This window comes from Oncorhynchus keta, chromosome 28 (assembly GCF_023373465.1).
Source record: "Oncorhynchus keta strain PuntledgeMale-10-30-2019 chromosome 28, Oket_V2, whole genome shotgun sequence".
NCBI classification, from domain to species: Eukaryota; Metazoa; Chordata; class Actinopteri; order Salmoniformes; family Salmonidae; genus Oncorhynchus; species Oncorhynchus keta.
In genome coordinates, this window is record NC_068448.1 from 11,228,157 (window position 1) to 11,255,267 (window position 27,111).

Here is a 27,111-nt window from a genome sequence, read left to right on the forward strand (position 1 = left end):
TGATATATATATATTTTTCATATCATGTTTCATTAGACCTGTCTAAAATAAATAATGGATTTATTGTGCAGGTGTAGGCTATATTACATGGATTTATTGTTAAGGTGTAGGCTATATTACATGGATTTATTGTTAAGGTGTAGGCTATATTACATGGATTTATTGTTAAGGTGTAGGCTATATTACATGGATTTATTGTTAAGGTGTAGGCTATATTACATGGATTTATTGTTAAGGTGTAGGCTATATTACATGGATTTATTGTTAAGGTGTAGGCTATATTACATGGATTTATTGTTAAGGTGTAGGCAATATTACATGGATTTATTGTTAAGGTGTAGGCTATATTACATGGATTTATTAGATGTTTTAAAATGTAGATGTTCCAAAGGTCTGGATCAGTGGCTTTTATGCTATACATGGAAGCCAGGAGATGCTAAATATGTTTATGCTACAGTTTTTTATGATTGCTTGGGCATTATCTTTAAAACTCTACACACTAATCACAAAACATTACACCAAACCAGCAAAACATTTTACATCTCTTGCAAAAGCAAACAATTCTTGCAAAAACTCATCAAAAAATTGTTTTTGCGTCAATACACTAAACACAAACCATCATTTGAATAAGCACACGAAGCACCATCTATGCACTGATAGTATAAAGGAAAACCACTTGTGGCTTTAGCTTTTTCTGTGTGCAGGGCATAGCAGTTTGCAATAAAGCTTTGTCTTACATGTAGTAAACACACATACATGTATCCAAATGTGTAAAGTATGGATGTGTATTCCGAACATAACACACCATCAATACAAAAAACAATCTCTAAATGTTCTAACACTCAAACAACAAAAGCGCGGTAGAAGAAAACAAAAACATTTGTTCTAGAAAAAAAATAACAGAAAAACTGTATATTCTTTCAGTTCCTCACATTTATTTTCCAGCGATTGAACGTTAGCTAGCAGAACGGAAGGCAAGGGCAGATTAGCAACTCGTCGCCTGATCCTCGCAAGGCACCCGGATCTTTTGCCTCAAAATCTCAGTTTCCTTCTCTAGCGAATCACGGGGATCTGGGTCTGGTCGGGTGTCTGTAGTATTTCCCTCACGTCCGACTCATTGAAGAAGAACTCCTCGTTCAATTTGAGGTGAATAATCCCAGTTCTGATGTCCAGAAGGTCTTAAAGGTAAGAGACGGTAGCATCTGCTTCTAGCTCCATGACTCTCAGAAAGAGACAAGACAAAACAATGTAGCACAGTACGAAAAGACAGAGGAACAGTCAACATGATGTAGCACCATACACTTCCAGATCCAGTATCAATGATAGGATAGTATAGCTTACCTGCACATATTCATATCTCACTTGTTTTACACTGTCTGAGTTTCTTTCGAAAGGGACTCTGTACAACTGTTTCATCCTAATTATATTGCGTTTCAGTAGACGAGACAGTGCAGAGACTCACTCTGTTGATGTTTAGGAATATGGTGTTATCTACCATTATGTGGTCCTGCAGTTCTCTGAGTCTGATGCAGTTATTTGCAGTGGCTATATTTACAATGTGGGTCTCCTGCTCTGGGATGAACAGTTGACCTCTTCCACCAGATACTGGTTTTCTTACAGTTCTGTAAAAACATTTGAATGGTTTTAGTGATAGATCCTTCACATGATGAACATATGAACACATTATAAACACATATTATTATGAACACACATTATTATGAACACACATTATGAACACATAAGACTACAGCACTTACAGTTACTTACCGGTTCTCATTTCTAAATATCCAGATGATACATGCAACAGTACAGCGGCTCAGATTTGGTTGAACCTGTTGCCCAGCCTCCCTCATGCTCATCCCATGGTTGACAACATGGTCAACCACAGTCGCTCTATTTCATCAGTTATTGCGTTCCTGACTCCCCTTCCTCTTCCCCTCCTCTCCTTCTCCCCCGTCTTACTTCACCTCTTCCTTCTCCTCCTCATCCTCTTCTTCCTCCTCCTCGTCCTCCTCTAGTTCTCACCCCTCTTACTCTCCGTCCAATATTGGCCTCCATCGTTGTCCAATCCAAATGGTTACCTGTGGCCTATTTATAGTGTTCAAGCTCTGATTTGTAAGTTATTATTATCTTTTCATTATCTAAAAGTGTTTTCATGTGTCAATGTGGAAAGGCAATTGGCGAAATAGTGTAGCAATGTAGAGACCAATGTTTACAGTTTTGCAAAAAGTCTGTTTATAAAATTACAAACTGAGTGTAAAGCAGAGAACATGCATTCAGTTTGGCGTACACTTGGTAATTGCATTGGCTACAAGTGTTAATGGTTTCAGAGATGGTGCTTCAAGGATCACTGTTAGTGTGTAAAGAATTCAGAAGAAAAAAACTGTGATTAACGGTCAATTACCGTGAGACCAGCAGTTATTTCCATGACAAGAACCGGCTGACAAAATGTAATGACCGCCACAGCCCTAGAAGTGACCTCCCTCTGTTGTTTTGTTATAAAACTCTTCGTCAGCTCTGCTAAAGTCCAGACACTGGTATGGCGCCTGGGCTTTCCCATGACTAGCCGCCCTAGAAGAATAAAGCAGGCTGACATTTTATTTTGGTCTTCCTCTACAATATTTTTACAGTATGTCATACAGTACGCTATAGCAGTGAAGGCGTAAAGAAAGAGTAGTATCTTGCTGAGCTAAAGTTTGCTTACCCTGGGTGTTGTTTTGGAGAGGTGGGGGGGGAGTGAAGAGGGAGGAGTGGCGGGGAAGAGGAGTGTACCTAACTAACCATGGCATTTCAGTCCCCGTGGTGCACTGTTTATCTTTCACTGATCTGGCGTTGGCAGCATACCGGTATTTAGGGCTACGCTTTGATGTTAGTATCTACAGTATGCAGGGATTTTTTTTCTCGGACCATGTGAGTTTTGCTTGGCCTTTTTGTGTGTGTAGACTTGACTCACTGCCTTGATGATTAATACACCAACGCGGAGTTAAACCCTCTGCAAAAACCATCCACTCCCTCACACTAGTCTGATGAATGATTAATGCTTAATGCAGTCCCCAGGTGTCAGTCCTGTTAGCAGACTGTCTCAGCACCTCAGGGGTGAGCGCCCAGCTTGGTCTGACGAAGCCCGTCTCCATGCTATGTTTTTCAAGACTGATCATAAGACTTCATACATCTACAGAAAGCAGTTGATTTTTTTTATTGAAAGATGTGTATGTCATGGATTTCAGTGAAGATCTTTTCACTGTCTTCTTCTGCAGGTTCGATCCTAGATTTCATCACCTAATTGTCCTCGGGTCACAATCAAGCACGTTTGCGTTAAACACAGCAGGCTCTGCACATTAATCATTAATGATTTTCTGTCAGGGATAAGAGAAAGGGGTTGTGTGTGTGTTGTCTGTGTGTGTGTGTGTGTGTGGCTTCTACTTAAGAGAGAGAGACTGCACTCTATTAACCATTTGACAGTTGAAGACCTCCCACTCATAGAGGCCTGCTCTGATTCTCACCCAATTACAATGTGCCAGGGAAAAGGAAGAGGTGTCTTGAGGGCGGTCGTTATCTTTTAATTGAAGCTGCCTGTCACCTCGCACACGATCAGAAGGCCACGACAGCTCTCACCTGCCTGTCTCTGCCTAAAATAAAACAAATTGGGAGGGGATCCTTTTATGCTATGATTTGTATGAGAGCATAGACAATGAAAACAACGTCAAAATATGTATTTCATTCATAAAAGCTGACCTTCTATGGCATCTTTTCCATATTGAAACAACCCCTCCACTTTCAGTCACTCCTCAGTGTGGTATGTTTCTCAACAGTGTTACTGAATTATTGCCACGTTGTGGAGGTGTCAACGTTCCATCATGTGTGTAATGAGAGTATGTAGTTTAGTGTATTTTCTCCTGGGGAAAAAAAGGATTACAACACAATTACAATTGCATAGCTACATGATCATCAGTTTAGAAACATGTTTTTATAGTTTGACCAATGTACTTGGTACATTTGATTGCCACTGTGGGAAAGGAAAGCAATCTTCCATGAGTAGTCCTATTTTGAGGGTCTCTAGTCCAAAGTGAAAAGTGAATTTGGAACGCTTCTCAAGGGACCTTTAACCATTAGAGATTATTTCTGCATGATGACTCTGGCAACCGATGAAACACGTGTGATGAAAGTAAGTCTTTGCATACACAATCATGCCAATGAGGTAATCTGGCCAAGTTTTTTTTTCTCTTTTGTTTTAGCTACAGAACACTAAAGAGATGAGACTGTAGATCCAGAATCTTCAGTTACTATGGGGCTGAAAGCAAGATCGCTGTAGTTGGTCTTGCTTCTGTACCGTTTTGGATTCAAACAGGTTTAAAGCTGCAATATGTAACTTTTAGGTGACCCAACCGAATTCACAAAGAAATGTGTGTTATAGATCTGTAATTGTCATAGAGAGAAAGTCTAAGAAGCAGTAGATCTGTTCTATGTGCGCTATTTCTATGCTTCCCGCTCTTACGTTTCGGTTTTGTACACCAGCTTCAAACACCTGAAAATATAATATTTGGTGTTATGGAAAATATATTTCACATCAGTTTAGATGGTACAATGATTCGATACACGATAATTGCTTGAAATTAGGTGAACTACTAAAATTATAAACACAACATGTAAAGTGTTGGTCCCATGTTTCTTGAGCTGAAAAAAAAGCTTATTTCTGTCAATTTTTGTGCACAAATTTGTGTACATCCCTGTTAGTGAACATTTCTCCTTTGCCAAAGTGTGGCATATCAGGAATCTGATTAAACAGTAAGATCAGTACACAGTTGCACCTTGTGCTGTGGACAATAGAAGGCTACACAACACAATGTCACAATGCCTCAAAAGTTTTGAGGGAATGTGCATTTGGCATGCTGACTGCAGGAATGTCCACCAGAGCTGTTACCCGATAATTTAATATGAATTTCTCTACCATGTCGCCTCCAACGTAGTTTTAGAGATTTTGGCAGTACATCCAACCGGCCTCACAATCGAAGACCACGTGTATGGCATTGTGTGGGCGAGCAGTTTGCTGATGTCAATGTTGTAAACAGAGTGCCCTGTGGTGGCGGTAGGGTTATGGCATGGGCAGGCAGGCATAAGCTACGGATGATATTTTCAACCTCTCCCTGACTGAGTCTGTAATACCTACGTTTCAAGCAGACCCCCATAGTCCCTGTGCCCACGGAAGCGAAGGTAACCTGCCTAAATGATTAGCGCCCCGTAGCACTCACGTCAGTAGCCATGAAGTGCTTTGAAAGGCTGGTCATAGCTCACATCAACAGCATCATCCCTGATACCCTAGATCCACTCCAATTCGCATTCCGCCCCAACAGATTCACATATGACGCTATCTCTATTGCACTCCACACTGCCCTTTCCCAACTGGACAAAAGGAACCCCTATGTGAGAATGCTATACATTGACTACAGCTCAGCGTTCAACACCATACTCTGCACAAAGCTCATCACTATGCTAAGGACCCTGGGACAAAACACCGCTCTCTGCAACTGGATCCTGGACTTCCTGACGGGCCGCTCCCAGGTTGTAAGGGTAGGCAAAAAAAACCATGTCTGCCACGCTGATCCTCAACACTGGGGCCCCTCAGGGGTGTGTACTTAGTCCCCTCCATTACTCCCTGTTCACCCACGACTGCATGACCAAAAACAACTCTAACATCATCATTAAGTTTGCTGACAACATAACAGCGGTAGGCCTGACCACCGACAACGATGAGACAGCCTATAGGGAGGAGGACAACCAGGACAACATCTCCCTTAAAACCAGTTAAGGATAGGCAGAATACTGCCCCCTTTGGAGGAATTGCGTGCCCATAGTAAACTGAAAGAAAATCTGTCCAAAATTGCTAATATATGCATATAATAATTATTATTGGATAGAAAACACTCTAAAGCTTCTAAAACCGGGCAGGCAATCTCCCAAACTATTTTTGGGAGCCTCAAACTTGGGGCAACTTTGACGTCATCGCCCCCATCCTTCCCAACCAGCTATGGATCTGGAGGCACTTTCTATGTCTTCCACTAGATGTCCTCATTCAGTACAGCGTTTAATTGTGCAAATCCCGCGTGTTTTGAGCCTTTGGTAGGCAAAAGACTGAATGTCGCGAGAAAATTCAAGGTTACGAGAGCGCGTTTTTTGGAGACACGTTCCTTTGTTCCAGATCGCCTGTCAAGAAGCACGTTCGTCCGAGAGATTAGATAATAGTTTTGTACGTTTAGAACATCCTAAAGCTTGATTCTGCACTTAGTTTGACCAGTTTCGTCGATATATAATATGTAATTTTGAAGTTTTGATGCGCAACTGTTCGTGACCAGAAGTAATTTTTGGTAGTATTTCAGCTGGAACTTGTAGCATATGCTAATACAAAGACACATGAAACCAAACGATGTTTTGGGTAAGTATGACTCCTTCCACTACATTATGATCGAAGACCATCAAAGGTAAGGGAATATTTATGTTGTAATTTTGTGTTTCTGTTGACTCCAACATAGCGGAGAAATATTGCTTATGTCTGAGCGCCGTCTCAGATGATTGAAAAATGAACGATTTCTGTAACGTTAAAAAGAAATGTGACAAAGCGATTGCATAAGAAACAGTGTATCTTTCTAACTATATGTAGCACATGTATATTTAGTCAAAGTTTATGATGTGTATTGCTGTTATCTGGCGTTATCTGGCGGAGTTATAAATAATTTCTCCGGACATTTTTTAGCATTTTCTGAACATGGCGTCAATGTAAACAGTGATTTATGGATATAAATGGCATATTATTGAAAAAAACATAAATGTACTGTGTAACATGTCCTATTACTGTCATCTGATGAAGATTTTCAAAAAGGTTAGTGAATTATTTTAATTTTAATCCTGCGTTTGTGATTGCATCTTTTGTTCGACAAAATGGCTATATATTGGCTGTGTCTTTGGTGGTGGTTTGACATAAATATGTGCTATGTTTTCACTGTAAAACATTTTAGAAATCTGACTCGCTGGGTAGATGAACAAGGTGTTTATCTTTCATTTGAGCTATTGGACTGTGTGGAGGTTAAATATTTCTAAGAATATTTTTGCATTCTGTGCGCCATCTTTTGAGTTAAGCGTGGGGGGTGCCCTTGGGGAACGTGGTAGCGTGAACAAGTTAATGTGAGCAAGACAAAGGAGATGAATGTGGACTACAGGAAAAGGCGGGCTGAACAGGTCCCCATTAACATCAACAGGGCTGTATTGGAGCGAGTCAAGAGTTTCAAGTTCCTTGGTGTCCACCAATGAACTATCATGGTCCAAACACACCAAGACAGTTGTGAAGAGGGCACCACAAAACCTTTTCCCCCTCACGAGACTGAAAAGATTGGGCAGATCCTCAAAAAGTTCTACAGCTGCCCCATCGAGAGCATCCTGACCGGTTGCATCACCGCCTGGTATGGCAACTGCTCGGGCATTTGACTGTAAGACGCTGCACAGGGTAGTGCGAATGGCCCAGTACATCACTGGGGCCGGGCTTCCTGCCATCCTGAACGTATATAAGGTGGTGGTGTCTGCGGAAAGCCCATAAAATTGTCAGAGACTCCAGTCACCCAAGTCATAGACTGTTTTGTCTGCTACTTCTCGGCTTTCACAAATAGTTGGTTCTCCAGGAGGTGCTGAAGGACCTGCCTGATGTAAAGAACATGTTCTTGGACAGACCGAGAAAAAAACAGGATGTCGTCAAGGTAGACAAACACAAAATGGTTGAACATGTCCCGGAGCACATCGTTTACCAAAGCCTGAAAGACAGCGGGGGCATTGGTGAGTCAAAACGGCATGACCTGATCCTCATAATGTCCCCTGGCTGTGTTGAAGGCTGTCTTCCACTCATCCCCTTCGCGTATCCGAACCAGGTGGTACGCATTCCGAAGGTCCAACTTGGGACAAATGGTGGCCCCCTGGAGAAGTTCAAAAGCCGAGGAGAGGAGTGTTAGGGGGTAATGACTTTTGATAGTAATGTCATTTAGTCCCCTGTAGTCAATGCACAGACGCAGGGTCTTGTCCTTCTTCTCCACAAAGAAAAACCCTGTGCTAGCAGGAGATGCAGACGGACGGATGGCCCCAGTAGCCAGAGACTCCTCTATGTACTCCTCCATAGCCTTGGTCTCCGGCCCGGATAGAGAATATAGCCGACCCCGAGGTGGTGTGGTGCCTGGGAGAAGATCAATGGCACAATCATAAGGACGGTGCGGGGGTAGGGAAGTAGCACGTGCCTTGCTGAAAACTTCAAGTAGGTCATGGTATTCAGTGGGAGTGACAGAAATATCCAAAGCCTTGCTGATGTCCTGAGGAAGACGTCTGGGGGAAGGCTGTGCTGCTTGAAGACAGTGGGAATGGCAAAATGAAATGGGCTCCAACCCATGATGGAGCTGGTCCAGTCAATACCAGGGTTGGAGCCAAGAAAACCCCAAGACAACAGGAACATGGGGAGATGCAATGAAGAGGAACTTTATGGTCTCACTGTGGTTACCGGAAATCCGTATTTGAATGGGCACAGTACCATGGGTGACTCCATCTATTGAGCAGCCCATAAAACTTTCATCCGCCCCTCAGTCAATAAGCACTCTGAGAGACTTAGATTGGTCACAGCAAAGCCACAAAAATAGGTGTGCGGGTGATGGGAATTAGAGAACTCCCAGTCTGACTCACCAAAGTACTTGTACCCACCAGAGACAAGGGTTTCCTAACAGGGCAGCTATGTAATGTCCTGCTCCTCCACAGTACAGACAACAGTTGGAATTCAGCCTACGTGAGCTTTCCCCAACCGATAACCTAGCTCTTCCCAATTGCATAGGCTCAGGAGAATCAAACTCACCTGTCGTTGATACTTCACGAGGGAGCTCGGGTGGCTTCGGATCCTTTCCGGATTCCTTCGAAGATGAGCGAGCCATAGCGGGTGAACAAGTGTGCCCGAGGCCAGATCTCCTCTCACTCCTGCGTTCCCTTAACTTTTTACGGATCATTGGGATGTTACCTTCCCACCCGGCCAACATCCGGTGAAATTGCAGAGCTCCAAATTCAAGTTACAGAAATCGTAATATTAAACATTAATGAAAATACAAGTGTCATACATCATTTAACAGCTTAACCGCTTTGTGAGATTTCAAAAAGGCTTTACAGCGCCCCGCACACAAAAGCATTACATGCATTTTCCAACCAAGCAGATGCGTCACGAAAGTCAGAAATAGCGATAAAATAAATCACTTACCTTTGAAGATCTTCATCTGGTTGCAATCACAAGGGTCCCAGCTACATAACAAATGGTCCTTTTGTTCGATAAAGTCCGTATTTATATCCCAGAAAAGTATGTTTCAATGGCACGCTTGACTTAGTAATCCACCGGTTTCCCTCTTTCAAAATGCATACAAAATGAATCCCGTAAGTTACCAATAAACTTCTTCGAAACAAGTCAAACAACGTTCCTAATCAATCCTTAGGTACCCTATTATGTAAATAAATGATACAATTTAAGACGGAGAATACCGGAGACCATTACCGGAGATAAATAACGAAGTACGTGCACTCACAGGAATGCGACACAAACACTACAGCCAAAATGGGAGCCACTTAGAAAACCTACGAATTCTAGCTCATTTTTCAAAAAACAAGCCTGAAACTCTTTCTAAAGACTGGTGACATCTAGTGGAAGCCCTAGGAACTGCAATCAGAGATGTGCTGAAAATAAACCTGAGAACAATCCATTTGTTTCGCCTGCCATATCAGTTCTGTTATACACACAGACATTATTTGAAACGTTTTAGTGTGTTTTATATCCAATACTACCAATTATATGCATATCCTAGCTTCTGGGCCTGAGTAACAGGCAGTTTACTTTCGGCACCTCATTCATCCAAACTTCCGAATACTGCCCCCTAGCCCGAAGAAGTTATGATCTCCTCTCACTCTTGCGTTCCCTCAATTTTAATGGTTAGGGCGATGAGGGAGTCGAGATCCACCGGCAATTTCCGAGCAGCAAGCTCATCTAATACCACCTCAGATAATCCGTGAAGAAAGGTATCGAAGAGAGACTCCGGATTCCAGGCACTCTCGGCGGACAGATGACAACAAAGGGTGGAGCATTGCTCCCAAACAGCCATGGCCCAGGAGAGCGCCCTTCCCGACAATAGCGTAATAATATACACTATCTTCGATCGGTCCAAAGGGAACAAATATGGCTGTAGCGCAAAAATAAGCGAGCACTGAGAAAGAAAGCCCCGACAGGTACCAGGATCTCCAGAATTTCGCTACGGAGGAGGTAAGCAGGGTTCTCGTGGAACCGGGGTAGGCTGTACCAACTCGCCACTAAAAGGATAAAATGCACCGGGAGGTTGGGGTCTTTCAGGGATATCAAAGCAGGAGAACGCAAAAAGAAAATGCTGGTTGAATTGGACATACAAGACGAACTGGCACAGAGAGACAGGAAACTCAGGGATAAATACACTGGGGAAACAAGCGACACCTGGATGGGGTGGAGACCATAACAAGGACAGGAGAAACATCAGGGTGTGACATATATAGGGAGTAGAAAATAACATGGCTAGATACATACAGTTGAAGTCGGAAGTTTACATACATACACCTTAGCCAAATACATGTGAGTTTTGTCAGTGTTTCACAATTCACAATTCATCTTCACAAGGTCCTTTGCTCTTGTGCTGGGATTGATTTGCACTTTTCGCACCAAAGTACATTCCTTTCTAGGAAACAGAACTCGTCTCCTTCCTGAGCGGTATGACGGCTGCTTGGTCTCATGGTGTTTATACTTGCGTACTATTGTTTGTACAGATGAACGTGGTACCTTCAGGCGTTTTGAAATTGCTCCCAAGGATGAACCAGACTTGTGGGGGTCTACAATTTGTTTTCTGAGGTCTTGGCTGATTTATTTTGATTTTCCCATGATGTCAAGCAAATACATCCATAGGCACACCCCCAATTGACTCAAATGATGTCAATTAGCCTATCAGAAGCTTCTAAAGCCATGACATCATTTTGTGGAATTTTCCAAACTGTTTAAAGGCAGTCAATTTAAAGGCAGTGTATGTATACATACTTCTGACCCACTGGAATCGTGATACAGTGAATTATAAGTGAAATAATCTGTCTGCAAACAATTGTTGGAAAAATTACTTGTGTCATGCACAAAGTAGATGTCCTAACCGACTTGCCAAAACTATAGTTTGTTAACAAGAAATTTGTGGAGTGGTTGAAAAACAAGTTTTAATGACTCCATCCTAAGTTTATGTAAACTTCCGACTTCAACTGTATATAGTGAGTTGAAACTAACATGGCTATCTCCATTCATAGGGAGTAGAAAATAACATGCCTATATACAGGGAGTACCATGATACTAAGCAGAGATGTGTATTTTCTTCTTGAAAATAAAACATATGCTGAACTGAATAGGCTTTTTGGCTGACTGGCCTGTGTCTACTCGGAGTACTTAAGGGTGTGTGCAAGATATTGGGGAAATCTGGTCTTTACATGACAGACTGACCAGGTGAATCCAGGTGAAAGTTATGATCCTTTATCCACTTCAATCAGTGTAGATGAAGGGGAGGAGTCAGGTTAAAGAAGGATTTTTAAGCCTTGAGAAAATTGAGACATGGATTGTGCATGTGTGTTATTCAGAGGGTGAATGAGCAAGACAAAATATTTAAATGCCTTTGAACAGGGTATGGTAGTAGATGCCAGGTGCACCGGTTTGACTGGGTCGAGAACTGCGACGCTGCAGGTTTTTCACGCTCAACAGTTTCCCATGTGTATCAGGAATGGTAAACTACCCAAAGGACTTCCAGGCAACTTGACACAACTCTGGAAAGCATTGGAGCACCATAGAGTCCATGCCCAGACGAATTGAGGCTGTTCTGACGGCGAAAGGTAGTGCAACTAAATATTAGGAAGGTGTCTCTAATGTTTTGTGCACTTTAGTGTAAGTGCTTCCATTTTACATTTGAGTAATTTAGCAGATGGCTACCTGCCATCCTAGTCGTTGAGGCCTCTATTGCCAGTAAACTAAAGCTTCCCCATTTTACATTCCCCAGTAGTGGAGTGTTTTGTTAGAATATACATTCATCCACACTGCTCTAGGCCAGAGCTTGGGAGAAGTCCTCACTGCCAAGCCTTAAACAAATAGTTGGCATTCTGATAGGAGCCTGTGACACCAGTCACTGAGGAAGAGGAGAGGGAGGAGTGCAGTGGGTCTCTGTTCTTATAGGCTTATGGGGCCCCTCTGCTGTTGCCTTTGTTTACTTATGAATTGCTGAGCACTTGTTTATTAAGTTTCCTCACTCACTGTGTCTTGTTATTTTCAGTCCATCTCTGTAGATTCCCAGATTACGGAAACAAATAGTTTTTGCTTGCATGGTGCATCGAAAATTATTTTTAATGGTGTACTTTTTGTTTAAATATGCTAATGTCTCGTGAAGTGAGGGGAATAATTCAACGCAGCACATGGAGCGTTTCTTACCATGACCTCTATTCTTAAATTATAATCCCATCGACCTAACCATGAATTATTTTGTCAGGGAAGCATCAGTGGTTGTACAGTTGCTACTAATTTAATTGCCTATGAGTTGACGCTAGGCTTTCTTTTCATCCAACCACGGGACGTCGTCAAGACAACCACAAATGACAAAGGGCTTTCTCAGTCTATTCAGCGATATGAAAGAGAGGCTGTTTTGTGTGACGGAGATCAGTGGAGGCTGCTGAGGGGAGGACGGCTCATAATAATGGCTGGAATGGAGTCAATGGAATGGTATCAAACATGTGGTTTCCGTGTGTTTGATAACATTCCATTGACTCCATTCCAGCCATTATTATGAGCCGTCCTCCCCTCAGCAGCTTCCACTTACAGAGATGTAATAACACATGCAGTAGGTGGTAAGGTATGCAGCCAGGGCACAAATGCATGAATAAGCCTGTTTCTCCCCCTCTTCAGCCTCCTGTGATGGCAACACAAAGACATACATTATCAATATCTTATTCACAGGATGCTAATAATGCCATATTATCTGAATAAAACATATTGACACAATCATACAACATACATTCTTCTTTAATCTCACTTCCATTGTAGCTACTTCTGCTCTGCAGAACACTTGTGGCCGAACTGCTAAATGCCAACTTGCAAATGGATTGGTCAATCTGATCATGTTGGTTTGGTCTTTAAAGTTCACAGCAGAGGAAAGAGGAAAGAGTGTAAAAGACAAATAGAAATCCAGGAAGACAGAATGTGTTTTTATTTGATCATTTTCTACATTCACACGCTCCTCAATGTTCAAATTTTGGTCAGATCATTCCCTGAAGAACCCCACAGTCAGTAGTGTTGTCTGTAATTTGGTTGGAGTAGTTGACTCCTGTCCTGGTGCTGTGGCCACAGCAGAGTCAACAGGACCTGTCCACCAGCCTCTCAGTAGGACCTAAACCAGCCTCTCAAAAGGACCTGACCACCAGCTACTCAACAGGACCTGAACCAGCATCTCAGCAGAACCTGACCACCAGCCTCTCAGCAGGACCTGACCACCAGCCTCTCAGCAGGACCTGACCACCAGACTCTCAGCAGGACCTGACCACCAGCCTCTCAACAGGACCTGACCACCAGCCTCTCAGCAGGACCTGACCACCAGCCTCTCAACAGGACCTGACCACCAGCCTCTCAGCAGGACCTGACCACCAGCCTCTCAACAGGACCTGACCACCAGCCTCTCAACAGGACCTGACCACCAGCCTCTCAGCAGGACCTGACCACCAGCCTCTCAACAGGACCTGACCACCAGCCTCTCAACAGGACCTGACCACCAGCCTCTCAACAGGACCTGACCACCAGTCTCTCAGCAGGACCTGACCACCAGCCTCTCAACAGGACCTGACCACCAGCCTCTCAGCAGGACCTGACCACCAGCCTCTCAACAGGACCTGACCACCAGTCTCTCAGCAGGACCTGACCACCAGTCTCTCAGCAGGACCTGACCACCAGTCTCTCAGCAGGACCTGACCACCAGCCTCTCAACAGGACCTGACCACCAGCCTCTCAACAGGACCTGACCACCAGCCTCTCAACAGGACCTGACCACTAGCCTCTCAACAGGACCTGACCACCAGCCTCTCAACAGGACCTGACCACCAGCCTTTCAACAGGACCTGACCACCAGCCTCTCAACAGGACCTGACCACCAGCCTTTCAACAGGACCTTCTCTGAGAATTCCTTCGACCTCATGGCTTGGTTTTTGCTCTGACGTGCACTGTCAACTGTGGGACCTTATATAGACAGGTGTGTGCCTTTCCAAATCATGTCCAATTAATTGAATTTACCACAGGTGGACTTCAATCAAGTTGTAGAATCATCTCAAGGATAATCGATGGACACAGGACGCTCCTGAGCTCAATTTCGAGTATCATTGCAAAGGTCTGAATACTTATCTAAATATATATTTTTAATTATTATTTTTAACCTATTTTCGCTTTATCATTATGGGGTATTGTGTGTAGATTTATGAGAGAAGAAAACATAATTTAATACATTTTAGAATAAGGCTATATCAAAATGTGGAAAGAGTCAAGGGGTCTGAATACTTTCTGGATGCGCTGTATACTTTAGTTTTACACATGATTATTTATAAGTATATTTATTCTGATGTATAGTTTATGTATGAATACATAATCCTTCAGCTGCCTACATCCATCATTCTTGCAGAATAATCTCTCTCTATCTCTCTCCTGCTCTCTCTCTTTCTCCCTCTCCCCTGCTCTCTATCTCCCCCTGCTTTCTCTCTTTCTCACTCTCCCCTGCTCTCTCTCTCCCCTGCTCTCTCTCTCCCCTGATCTCTTGTTCTCTCTCTCCTGCTCTCTCTCTCTCCTGCTCTGTTTCTCTCCCCTGCTCTCTTTCTCTCCCCTGCTCTCTCTCTATCCCCTGCTCTCTCTCTCCCCTGCTTTCTCCTGTTCTCTCTCTCCCCTGCTCTCTCTCTCTCCCCTACTCTCCTGCTCTCTCCTGCTCTCTCTCTCTCTCCCTCCCCTGCTCTCTCTCTCTCTCCCCTGCTCTCTCTCTCTCCCCTCTCTCTTTACTGTGCATAAGGCAGAACCAGTGTAGTGTTTGGCTTGATCTCAGACTCTAGAGCCAAATGGAATAAGTCTGCGTTAGTTCTGCTGCACCTTGATTCCCCCTGACAAACCACCATCAGAAATGTCTAGGCCTACATGAAGGGTTCCGTTATAAGACCGAATGTGTGAAACTCTTCAAAAGGAAGTGCCTTTATTCTCCAACCGGTCAGAGAGGACTGAAAGGGATACTATTCCCACCAAAGGGCTTCACAGACCCCCCTTTCAACACTGGAGACATAGAGAAAGACCCTCTGTGTGTTTATGTGAGGGCTGCTTGCTATAGACCTACAGAAGTGGACGGAAATGGCAGAGGGCCAAGTGTGTGTACGTCCGCCTTTGATATCAGCTCGTTTACATTGATCTTTGTCTATACCAACATTTTGTATTATATACTACAATAGAAGACATCTGTGACTGTGACTGGTCAGTGTTATTCCCTACAGAAAGACCCTCAAAGTCTGACAACTACACCCTATGCTGTGACATTTATGCTTTCTGTAAAACAGAAAATCTATGTGTTAGATTAACTGTACTGTAGTTGGATACTATCTTTCCCTCGTAGTCATGAAACTATGAACTATGATGGCTGTGTGTGCTCATCGGAGCCTGTCATAAATCAAGCAGACGGTACAGCACCATTTGGCCGTGTACCAAAGGGGGAGATGCCAGGAGCAACAGAAGAATGTCAGGTCTCCGAGCCTGAGGCCCATCTCATTCAGACGGCGCCTGAAAATAATCCCACCCCTGTCTTTTTGGAGGCATTCGCTGCTGATCTCTCATTTTTATGGGGTCTTAGCCTTTAGAACCCTGTTACAAGTCATTAGGAGTTGAAGGTTCAAACGTGCACTGCAGCCACTTTCAATGATTGATCAACATAGAGGAGAGTCTCCCGATCTCTCGGTTTCTGAGGTGTCTCTATGCGTAGAGCAGTGGAGCTTTGTGGACTTGGCTGTCGTGTAGTGGGATTGTAAAACCCTGGTCAGACCACCAGTGCTGTAGGCAGCCTAATAGTCTAGCAGTAGTTATTTATAGGTTTCTTGGACTGCACCAGGGCAGAGCCATGCATTCCAGACATGGCCCATGAACTCTGGAGGTTGTTGGCTCTGCGTGCCCTGTCCCAGAGCCCCTCTCCTCCCATTGTGTTTAATCATTAGAAACCGTACTTTAGCAGTAGTAGTAGTAACTGTTAAGTGTTACATTCTTATTACAATTTGGGCATTTGGCAGACACTCCACGTTTCCAGAAGTACTTAGATTCAGATTGATGGTATTAGTATAAGTACTATAGTGGCTATTCAGCTGAAGAATCTTCTCCAGTTATGATCTAGTAGAGATAGGATGTAAAGAAAACATTGGAAATTAGGCTCCTTTTTATGTTGGTAAAAAGGAATGATTGTTTTCCCAGTCCTGTCCTACGCTGCTACTCCTGTTACTAAGAGGAAGTTCCCATGACTATTGATCCTGTTTCACTAAAAATATCTACAGTGGGACGTCAACCAGTCAAAGAGCAAGTGAGGACACCAGACCGGTAGCATGGCTGTGTTCTCCATTCTTCCCAGGCCTCAGAGTGCAGCTTTGGTCCTGTCCGGAGGTATCATCGGACGGGGCCACAGTGTCTCCTGACCCCTTCTGTCTCAGCCTCCAGTATTTATGCTGTGGTAGTTTATGTGTCGGGGGGCTAGGGTCAGTCTGTTATATCTGGAGTACTTCTCCTGTCTAATCCGGTGTCCTGTGTGAATTTAAGTATACTCTCTCTAATTCTCTCTTTCTTTCTCTCTCTCGGAGGACCTGAGCCCTAGCATTGTCATGCTCTGATCCCATAACTCCACATAGTTTTGTGAACAGACATGCGCACAGTGGATGTGGTTTGATGTACTTTACAATCTAAGTTACCTGCTGCATTATATCCCACAGGTTCTGTGCTCTGCTCTTTTTTAACGCCAGTTGTTCTCTGTGTATCATACAATACGTTCACATTGCAGAGGGAGACACTTTCATAAGTACAGTGCAGAGGCCTGCCCGCAGTTCTGCCATAGACGGAGCCCCATCTTTGCAAAAGCCCAGCATTCGATCCCATGGAATCTGTTTATCGGCAATATAGTCACACAGCACACTGAACATCGCCTATGCTTTTTCAGGCTCGGGAATCGTGAGACAGAACATTATGTCCTCGTGAATAGCATCCCCCGACATGTATATCGAACAAAGCCAATGCATCTCTGCCCTCACAGCTAACGTCCATTTGGAGAGCATAAATTGGGGACCCAGCTAGCAATGAGGAATTAGCCCAAAAGCGACCCTCTTGGCACGGAATCTTGGCCCGAAACTGATTGAATCCCCCCGGAATCGGGTGTCGGACTCGGCCCGGAATCAAAATGAATGACTGCCCAGAATCGACCCAAGTACATCGGCCCGTTTCCGTCTACCAGAATTCAGCCAACTTTACCGGCATCTTACCAGAATCCCCCCAGAAGTGTCCGGATGCAAATTTAAATAAATGTATACAAAATTACCAGATTTTAGTCATTGTAAATATTACTATATTACTATTATACATACAAAAACATTGTCTCGGAGGAAACACAATACACCTCACCATGCAGCGTGCATGCGCCTAGCCCGCCACAGGAGTCGCTACAGCGCGATGGGACAAGGACATCCCGGCGATGGGACAAGGACATCCTGTGGCAGTGTGTGTGGAGTTACCATACAAGACATGACCAACCCCTGTGGCAGTGGGCCTGGCGGATACTGTCCACGATGTTACCACCCCCTGTGGGTGTGGAGTTACCGTCCAAGACGTGACCACCCCCTGTGTCAGTGGGCCTGGCGGATACTGTCCAAGACGTGACCACCCCCTGTGTCAGTGGGCCTGGCGGATACTGTCCAAGACGTGACCACCCCCTGTGGCAGTGGGTGTGGAGTTACCGTCCAAGACGTGACCACCCCCTGTGTCAGTGGGCCTGGCGGATACTGTCCAAGACGTGACCACCCCCTGTGGCAGTGGGTGTGGAGTTACCGTCCAAGACGTTACCACCCCCTGTGGCCGTGGGCTTGGCGAATACTGTCCAAGACATTACCACCCCCTGTGGCAGTGGGCTTAGCGGATACTGTCCAAGACGTGACCACCCCCTGTGGCCGTGGGCTTGGCGAATACTGTCCAAGACATTACCACCCCCTGTGGCAGTGGGTGTGGAGTTACCGTCCAAGACGTTACCACCCCCTGTGGCGGATACTGTGGGACCACCCCTGTGACAGTGGGTGGATACTGTGTGACCACCCCTGTGACACGGATATGTTACCACCCCCTGTGGCAGTGGGCCTGGCGGATACTGTCCACGATGTTACCACCCCCTGTGGCAGTGGGCCTGGCGGATACTGTCCACGATGTTACCACCCCCTGTGGCAGTGGGCCTGGCGGATACTGTCCACGATGTTACCACCCCCTGTGGCAGTGGGCCTGGCGGATACTGTCCATGACGTGACCACCCCCTGTGGCAGTGGGCCTGGCGGATACTGTCCACGATGTTACCACCCCCTGTGACAGTGTGTGTGGAGGTTACTGTCCAAGACGTGACCACCCCCTGTGACAGTGGGCTTAGCGGATACTGTCCAAGACGTGACCACCCCCTGTGACAGTGGGCTTAGCGGATACTGTCCAAGACGTGACCACCCCCTGTGACAGTGTGTGTGGAGGTTACTGTCCAAGACGTGACCACCCCCTGTGGCAGTGGGCTTAGCGGATACTGTCCAAGACGTGACCACCCCCTGTGACAGTGTGTGTGGAGGTTACTGTCCAAGACGTGATCACGCCCTGTGGCAGTGGGTGTGGAGGTTACTGTCCAAGACGTGACCACCCCCTGTGGCAGTGGGTGTGGAGGTTACTGTCCAAGACGTGACCACCCCCTGTGGCAGTGGGCTTAGCGGATACTGTCCAAGACGTGACCACCCCCTGTGACAGTGTGTGTGGAGGTTACTGTCCAAGACGTGACCACCCCCTGTGGCAGTGGGTGTGGAGGTTACTGTCCAAGACGTGACCACCCCCTGTGGCACTAAGTTTTTCGTTAGGGGGAGGACTGGGGAGAGATGTTTAATTATTGAAAGGTTTCAGCTGTACTAGAGGGCTCCCGGTGTCCCACTGGCCCATTGAATCAGTGGAGTAGTGAGGTGTCTAGTGACAAGTGTCTAAATGGAGCATGGGCTGCATCACTTCATTAAAGTGTCTGCATGGCAGGTTCTTGAAAATGATCCAACCAATGTAACTCCTGATGGATTATTGGGTGATATTAGATTGTAATAATATTTTCATGTTTTCTTTTCTCTACAGGTGGAGTGAACAAGAATGGTTTATGTTTGTGGATGAGGAGGAGACTTGAGCTTAACTTCGGACACAAATGGTTAGACATTGTATAACTGTATAGAAATATATTTGTGTAGCAAACTTGATGTTGAGCGTCTTTTAACTGTATTTGTCTTTACAGAATATTTGCCATGCCACTTGGGATGTCTCTGATCTCAGCCCCGCTCGTCTTCCTCCTGGTCACCACCACATGCTCCCTCGCTGTCTGCACTTATCCACGCTTCTCCAGAAATGATACTTCATTTGAGCACCTGGTCCTGCACCCAGACCCCTCTGTAGGCACGGTCTACGTGGGGGCCAGGGACCATCTCTTCCAACTAGACGGGTTGGACGGCCTGCGTCTGGAGCAGGAAGAGAGGACCGGCCCAGTGACTGATAGTAAGGAGTGTCTTCCCCCTGTCACAGAGGCCAACTGCCCCCAGGCCCGGCACACCTCCAACCACAACAAACTGCTCCTGGTGGACCCCTCAGCCATGGAGCTCATCACCTGTGGTAACGTCCACCAGGGCACCTGCCAGAAGCGCAGCCTAACCTCTGTGAAGGAGGTGCTGTTCTCCACAGAGAGGCCGGTGGATACCCAGTACGTGGCGGCCAACGACCCGGGGGTGTCCACCGTGGGGCTGGTGGTGGGGCCCAGAGGCGGGGAGCGGGCTGTGCTCTATGTGGGCCGTGGTTACACAAGCAGCCATCCGCCAATCTCCACACGCCATCTGGCCCACGAGCCTGTGTTCTCATACGACGAGACCGCCAAGCTGGCCGTGGCGGGAAGGCTTTCAGAGTACGACCACCATTTTGTAGCTGCCTTCGCTCGGCGTGGGCATGTGTACTTCTTGTTCTATCGCCGTGACATTAAGGCTGTGACGCGGGAATACCGTACCTATGCTGCCCGCGTGTGTCTGGATGACTCCTCCTACTACTCCTATGTAGAGGTACCCCTGGTGTGTCACTCCTCCTCTACCTCCTCCCCAGAGAGGAACTACAACCTTCTGCAGGCAGCCCAGGTGGGTCAGGGGGACGGCAGAGAGGGGGAGAAACTGCTTGGGCTCTTCTCCACCAGGGCCAGCTCCTCCAACGGGCCCTCAGACGACTCGGCTCTGTGTGTGTACGCCCTGGACGAGCTGGACAGACACATCGACTCCACACGAGACCTGTGCTACACGCAGGATGGCCGGGTGGAGGGAGGAGGGGAGGTGGCCTACATCGAGTATGAGGTCAAGTCCAGCTGTGCCAATTTACCCACGGTAAGTTATTCAGAGAAGCAGATGTAACCTTTCACATGATTCCTCTGGTTCATCAGAATGAAAGTGTAGGTTTCCACTGCTCAATGTCAAGCATTTACCTTATTTTTCCTAAGGTCAGGGTACTAGCAATGGAATGCCTTATAATCTAGTGAAATCCTACTTGTTCTCTACCTTCGCCGCTGTAATGCTTATTGGCTTCCGCAGTCAGGAAGTGGACTAGATCCATGCTTAAAGCAGAACAGCCATAGAGAGAGGAAGGGAAATGGAACATAAAGGGCCTTAACGAACCCTGTGTCAAACAGCCAAGAGATCCCTGAGGCATGTGTGTGAAGTAGCCATGCAGGCTTACGACCCCGGGATGACCTCCAGTCTGGGCCCGGAGCCCAGAGCTCATCAGGCCTGCTTGCCTGGAGCATTTTAATAAAACAAACTGTCCCAACTCAGCTATCGGACTGTTAAATGAAGGCTGACAATGATGGGGAGGAGCCCTTTGAAGTCCAACGAGACGGACAGATGGATTGTAACAGAAAGTTAGTTTGGTAAACAATGCATCTTAAAGTAAACAAGTCCTGGAACAAAAGACATCCCAATTTACTGGAGTTTGCTGAAGACTTGTTGGCATGGATTTAAGGGTGTTAAGCAAAATCAAAGGAGCAAGATTGCAGTTTTGGTATGCTTCTAATCTAATATTAATCCTCTTATTAGAACTAAGAGGATTGGTTAGACTGTGAGTCAATGATGTGAATAATTATTACTGAATGGAAGTAATACTGTTGAAATGACGAACCAGGTTCCGGTGATAATGTGAACGGAACATTCTCTAGAGTGAAGTCTATTGTTTGTTCTCTGTGTTCCAGAACACCCTGAAGGCTTATCCCTGTGGCTCTGACCACACCCCCAGTCCAATGGCCAGCAGGATGCCCATAGAAGCTGAGGCAGTATTGGATAGCCCGTCCGCCCGTCTCACTGCTGTGGCTGTCAGTGTGAGGGCGGGGCACACAATTGCCTTTTTAGGAGACTCTAAAGGGAATTTGCACAAGGTATGCCAAGTTACAGTAGGTTATGAAGCATGTTTGAGTTAATACATGAGATTTAGATCAAGATAGCAGTGTTTCAGACATACTTCTACTCAAATGGAGCTAGACATCGTTTAGTCAGCCCTCCTCTCCTCAGCCCTCCTTCCTCAGCTCTCCACCCCTCGGCCTTCCTCATCTCTCCACCCTCAGCCCTCCTCTCCTCAGCCCTCCTTCCTCAGCCCTCCACCCCTCGGCCTTCCTCATCTCTCCACCCTCAGCCCTCCTCGTTCAGCCCTTCTCTCCTCAGCCCCAGACAGAACAGAACAGAGGGCTTTGAGTCCCTCAGCATGCAGACTACTGAAGTGACCCGTTTTACAAGGATTATCTCATCTGTGTACACCAAATTCCACAAACAGCATTCAGAAACACACACGTGCAAATGCATGCGTGAACACACACACACACACAATGTGGGTACCATCTGCAGGTTTCTAAACCATTGTGTCAGCTCGCTAAGATGTTCTGAGAGTCCACTTGACAAACCAAAGAGATTCCTACAGCACTGCGTTCACTGGAGGCTTATAGAGGCCGACATCAAATCTATGCTAATCTCATTAAACTCAGGTAACTTGAGAGTTTGAGGGCTTATGATTCACGTAGGAAAAGGTGTCTTGGTATCCTCCAGATTAGATTTACTGACTGACAATCAAATTAACTGTTCTCTTCCCAATACAATCCTGTAGATAGTGCAAATGCACCTTTAATTTGCTTTTAGCCACATATTCTAGCCACAAATGTCACTTCTCTTTTTCAGTTGCCTTTCAGTCGGTCACTTTGTATAACATACTATGGCGAGTCAACGACCAATCCTCTTCACCTGAAGCAAACGGAAATCATGGCCAATGGGCCAATGGATGCTGAGCCCGCCCTCGAAAGCCCCTCCTGGGGTCGCGTGTAAATGACTTCCGCTGAAGTCTGCTCCTCTCCTTGTTCGGGCGGTGTTCGGCGGTCTACGTCACCGGCTTTCTAGCCATAGCCGCTCCATTTTTTATGTATCCATTTGTTTTGTCTTGTTCCCTGCACACCTGGTTTTCATTCCCCAATCAATCTACATGTATTTATTCCTCTGTTCCCCATCATGTCTTTGTGTAAGATTGTTTGTGTTACGTGTGTCTTGTTGACACGCCAGACTAGCTTGTTTTTCCCGTGTTATTTTTCACGACGATGTTTATTGTTAAAAATAATTATTGTGACTGTTTTGCTCGTTTTGCACTTTTGCCTAAATAAAGTGTGCGCCTGTTCACAAATCTCTGCTCTCCTGCACCAGATTTCGCTACCAGTACGCACACATCTGACATTGAGAGAGAAACTCTGAAATAAAATAACAAAAATCTCATGTGGTTTTCACAATGAAAATTAAAAGATACTCACGAGTGCTGTCCTATTTCCTTGGGTGGAAACACACTCAGGAGGCCTTGGCTCAGACCAGTTGTGTGACCATTGTCTCCGGCTGGGGTCAACTTCCATTGGGAGTTTGTGTAGAAGATTGGTGGATAGAGTAGAGCCCAGCCAAGTGAGGCTCATTCCGGTTTCTCTGGCAGTGTTCAGAGTTAGGATTCCTGGGATGATATACTATCCCTGAATGGCTCTGGAGTGTTTTCAGAGTGTGAATCGGATGACATCAGTCCGAGCCTGGCTTTGGATTTGACAGGGGAGAGTGTTGGTGTTGAACGTGGCTTTGATGGTGTTTTTTCCCCCCAGTGGAGTTCTTCCAGTTCAACAGTTTGCTGTGTGTCCTCCTCCTTTTCTTGGCGTCAATGGTCCGTGTTTTAAACAAGCACCTCAAGGTTGAGGTGCTCACACTTGTCTGGCTATTGCAGCAATTGGTTAATGTCCATAGATATAAAGGATGGATATGTTCATGTGCTGTACTATATTTCCTGTCCTCTCCATCTCCGCCATCATTTCTATAGTGGTGGAGGCGTCTTTGGCACTGGTGTGGTGCCAGGGGATCAGGGTATTGGCTTATCTGGACAATTGGCTGGTCGTAGCAGATTTGAGGGAACTTGTGGAGCTCCACACTGCCATGCTGGTTTCCCATATTCAGTCTCTGGGGTTCATAGTGAATCATAAGACTCCGGCTCAGCGCATTGTTTCTGAGTCTCTCTCCGGACTCGGTTCTGAACCGTATTTTTGTCCCAACAGAGGAGGGTCACATTCTGAATCTTGGGCACTCAGTGCCTTTTCTCTGTGCCTGCGGTTATTGGATCTGATGGCCTCTATATGGTGGCTCTGGGACTTGATGTATTAATGTGTCTGTTTCAGCGCTGGGTGATAACAGGATGGCGGTGGCTACATCAACATGCCGGGAGGGACGCGGTCACTCTCTCTGGACTGTTCATATGGACCAGTGTGCGTTTCCTGTTGCTCAGGGTGACGTTTCTTCCCAGATTTCTCAACGTGGGTGAGGATCTACATTCCAGGGGGGGTGGTCCTACCTCTACGGAGTGGAGAGTGCACCACTTAGTGGTGGCCCAGATATGAGACCGGTTCGTCAGCGTCAACGTAGATCTTATGCATCGTGAGAACACACATTGTTGTCTGTTCTTCTCAATAAGGGATCCAGGCACTCCATTGGGAACGGACACGTTGGCACATCATAGGCCTCGGATAAGGTTCTATGCGTTTCTCCAGTGAACCTGATTCAGGCCATTGAAGATAGGGTCCATCAGGAGGATCTGTTGTCGATTTTGGTGACTCCTCGTTGCCCCAGACAACCCTGGTTCCCAGAGATCATCCGCCTGTTGGGCTGCGTTATTGGATCTATTGTCCCAGGCGCACGGGTCTGTGGGTTTGGACCCTGAATGGTTGAATTTGTCGGCTTGGGGTTTACCCTTGAATGTGATTATGACTGCGTTTGAGAGTTGGTGTCAGGGTAAAGGAGTTTATCCTTTTTCGGAGCTCTTTTGATGGACATTTTGAAATTCTTGCAAGAGATTTTTGAGCAGTGCCTTTTTCCACATTGAAGGTTTATATGGCAGCCATCTCGGTATGTCATGTAGGGATTGATGGCTCTACCTCATGGTCTCATCCTCTGGTGTTGCGGTTCCACAATGAATGAACCTCCGTTTGAACCAAAGGAGTCTGTGGACCTGAAGGTTCTTCCTACAAGACTGCCCTGCTCATGGTCTTGGCGTCGGTCAATCGCATTTGGAATTTCCACGCTCAAAACACCCTTCCTGTTTTGAGTTTGCACCTGGCGACTCCAAGGTGAGGTTACGTCCTAATGCAGCTGTGACGTAGAAGTCCGTCACTGGCCGCGGGCAGCATTTGGTTCTTTAACGCACACACATATTCATCACTCCTCCCTGCGCCATTATAAGATAAGTTAACAATGTGGGTCGACACACAAATTAACTTCTGTCTTGGTGCATGCATTTTATACTTATCAATGTTGTGGATGAGCGCATTGTTTGTTTGTTCTGTTTCTCTCTCTCCATCTCTGTAGCTTCGGGTATGCTGGCAAAAGGATATCTGAGCTCAGGGAATTGGGTTGGCTTTATAGTGCCTGTCCCAAATGGCTCATTAATGCACATGGGCATATTGAAAGATATTGTCAGTAGTGATGTAATGTTGTAAATGTTATGTTGTGATATTGTTTAAAACCGTGTTGCAATGTATATCCTTTAGTATGTTTAGTTCATGGAAAATGTATGTTTGTATTATTAATTGATTAATTAACCAGGGTTAATTGTTCTGAGTTTTTCTGAGGAGCAGGGCTAGCCCTACAAAAGGAGTTCCTCTTTCAGTCATGGGGGAGGTTATTTTGGATTGAGCTGTGGATGGGGCAGCATTGTTTTTAAGCTGTCCCATAAGGTAGACGTTGATGGCAGTACTGTTGTTTTTTGTTCCGGAATTCACTTGTAAATAAACACCTTTGCACAAAAGAACTTTTGCGGTTCCGCCATCTTTTTATTTTGATAGAGGTTAGGTTATCCAGTTTAGCCTTCTGGCCTACTCTACGTGACAGCAGCTCTTGCTCCAATGGTTATACCTATGTCTTACAGGTCCCTGGCTTTCTAGCTGTTCCCTGGCTTTCAAGCTGTTCCCTATCTCACCTCCTCTGTTTGCTTCCAGTGAACAATGGAGGTTGCATGGCCTGGGTCCGGTGCAGACTACGCACATATATGGACAGGAACAAGGAGATCCGCATTTGTGACCAGCTTTTTTTGTCTGTTTCCCTAATCCAGCTCGGGGTAGGGCACTTTCTAAGCAGAGTCTTTCTCCTTCGATTGTGGAAGCCATTTCCCTGGCGTGTGACAGCAAAGGACAAGGGTTGCCTAGCACTGCATGTGTGCTCACTCCATTAGGGGTGTGGAGGCTTCTTGGGCATTGTTCAAGGGCATGAAGATTGGTGATATCTGTGCTGCAGCGAGTTGGGGGTTCCCCACATACCTTTGTGAGGTTTTATCGCTTGGTCGTAGGTGCTCCCAGTGTGTCTCATAGTGTTCTTATGGCTGGGTCCAGGAGTGGATGTTAAGGCAACGAGCAGATGATTTATTCATCCGGGTTACCACAGTTTCCCTTTGGGTTTGAGCCTTGGTCTGCCGTGGTTCGTCGATAACGCATTATCAAGTCACAGTAGGTGCCCTGTTGTCTTGGACTTGCGGTTCCTTGTGTGTGTTCTGGCATTCCAGACTCCTCAGGTCTCGGTGTGAGCTTTTTAGGAAACAGGTAGGGTTTATGGACTTGGTCGATATTAGGCAGCATTTTGACCGGGTTATCACAGGTTTCCTGCAGGTTTTAGCCTTGGGCTGCCGTGGTTCATCGACTCTGGCCGTTGCTATGCAGCGTGCGTGTGCGCTTTACCAGGTCACGACAGGTGTTCTGTTGTTTTCGACTTGCGGTTCGTTGTACGAGTTCTGACATTTCAGGCTTGCAAGTTAAGTATCGTTTCTGGAACTGTGGGATCATGGGACTTGAGCTGCAGTGGCAGTATGTCAGTACACATAGCCAAGTTGCAGCAGGTTCTGGTTCCCTATATGGGGATCTGATAGTTTTAGCTTCTCGGGTAAGTATTAGGGAAGAAGGTGGCTTCTGTAACCCCTATTTGGAGCCGGTGGAAACTGTGTGGTCTGCCGTGGGCCTCCTAGTTTGGTACCCTCTGAGCCAGGTTGGGGTGTGATTTTATGTCTAAAAGGGAACGTACAGTTATGAATATAACTATGGTTCCTTGAAGGAGGGAACGAGGTATAACATATTTTGTCCCCGTGCCGTCAGGGGGCTTGCACACACAGTACATATAAAACGTACAGTACACACTCAGTACATACAGAACATA

The 27,111-nt window shown here is 45.9% G+C and overlaps 1 protein-coding gene across 1 annotated transcript in view; it reads left to right on the forward strand.

Moving 5' to 3' along the window:
- The window catches only part of LOC118360603 (plexin-B1-like), a 98,304-nt gene that overhangs the window by 23,018 nt on the left and 48,175 nt on the right, over nt 1-27,111 (forward strand). Inside the window, exons 2-4 of the mRNA XM_035739845.2 lie at nt 19,481-19,550; nt 19,635-20,754; nt 21,612-21,794. Of these exons, the coding sequence (XP_035595738.1) occupies nt 19,645-20,754; nt 21,612-21,794 (1,293 nt within the window). The 5' untranslated portion in view covers nt 19,481-19,550; nt 19,635-19,644. The remainder of the gene's footprint in view (nt 1-19,480; nt 19,551-19,634; nt 20,755-21,611; nt 21,795-27,111) is intronic.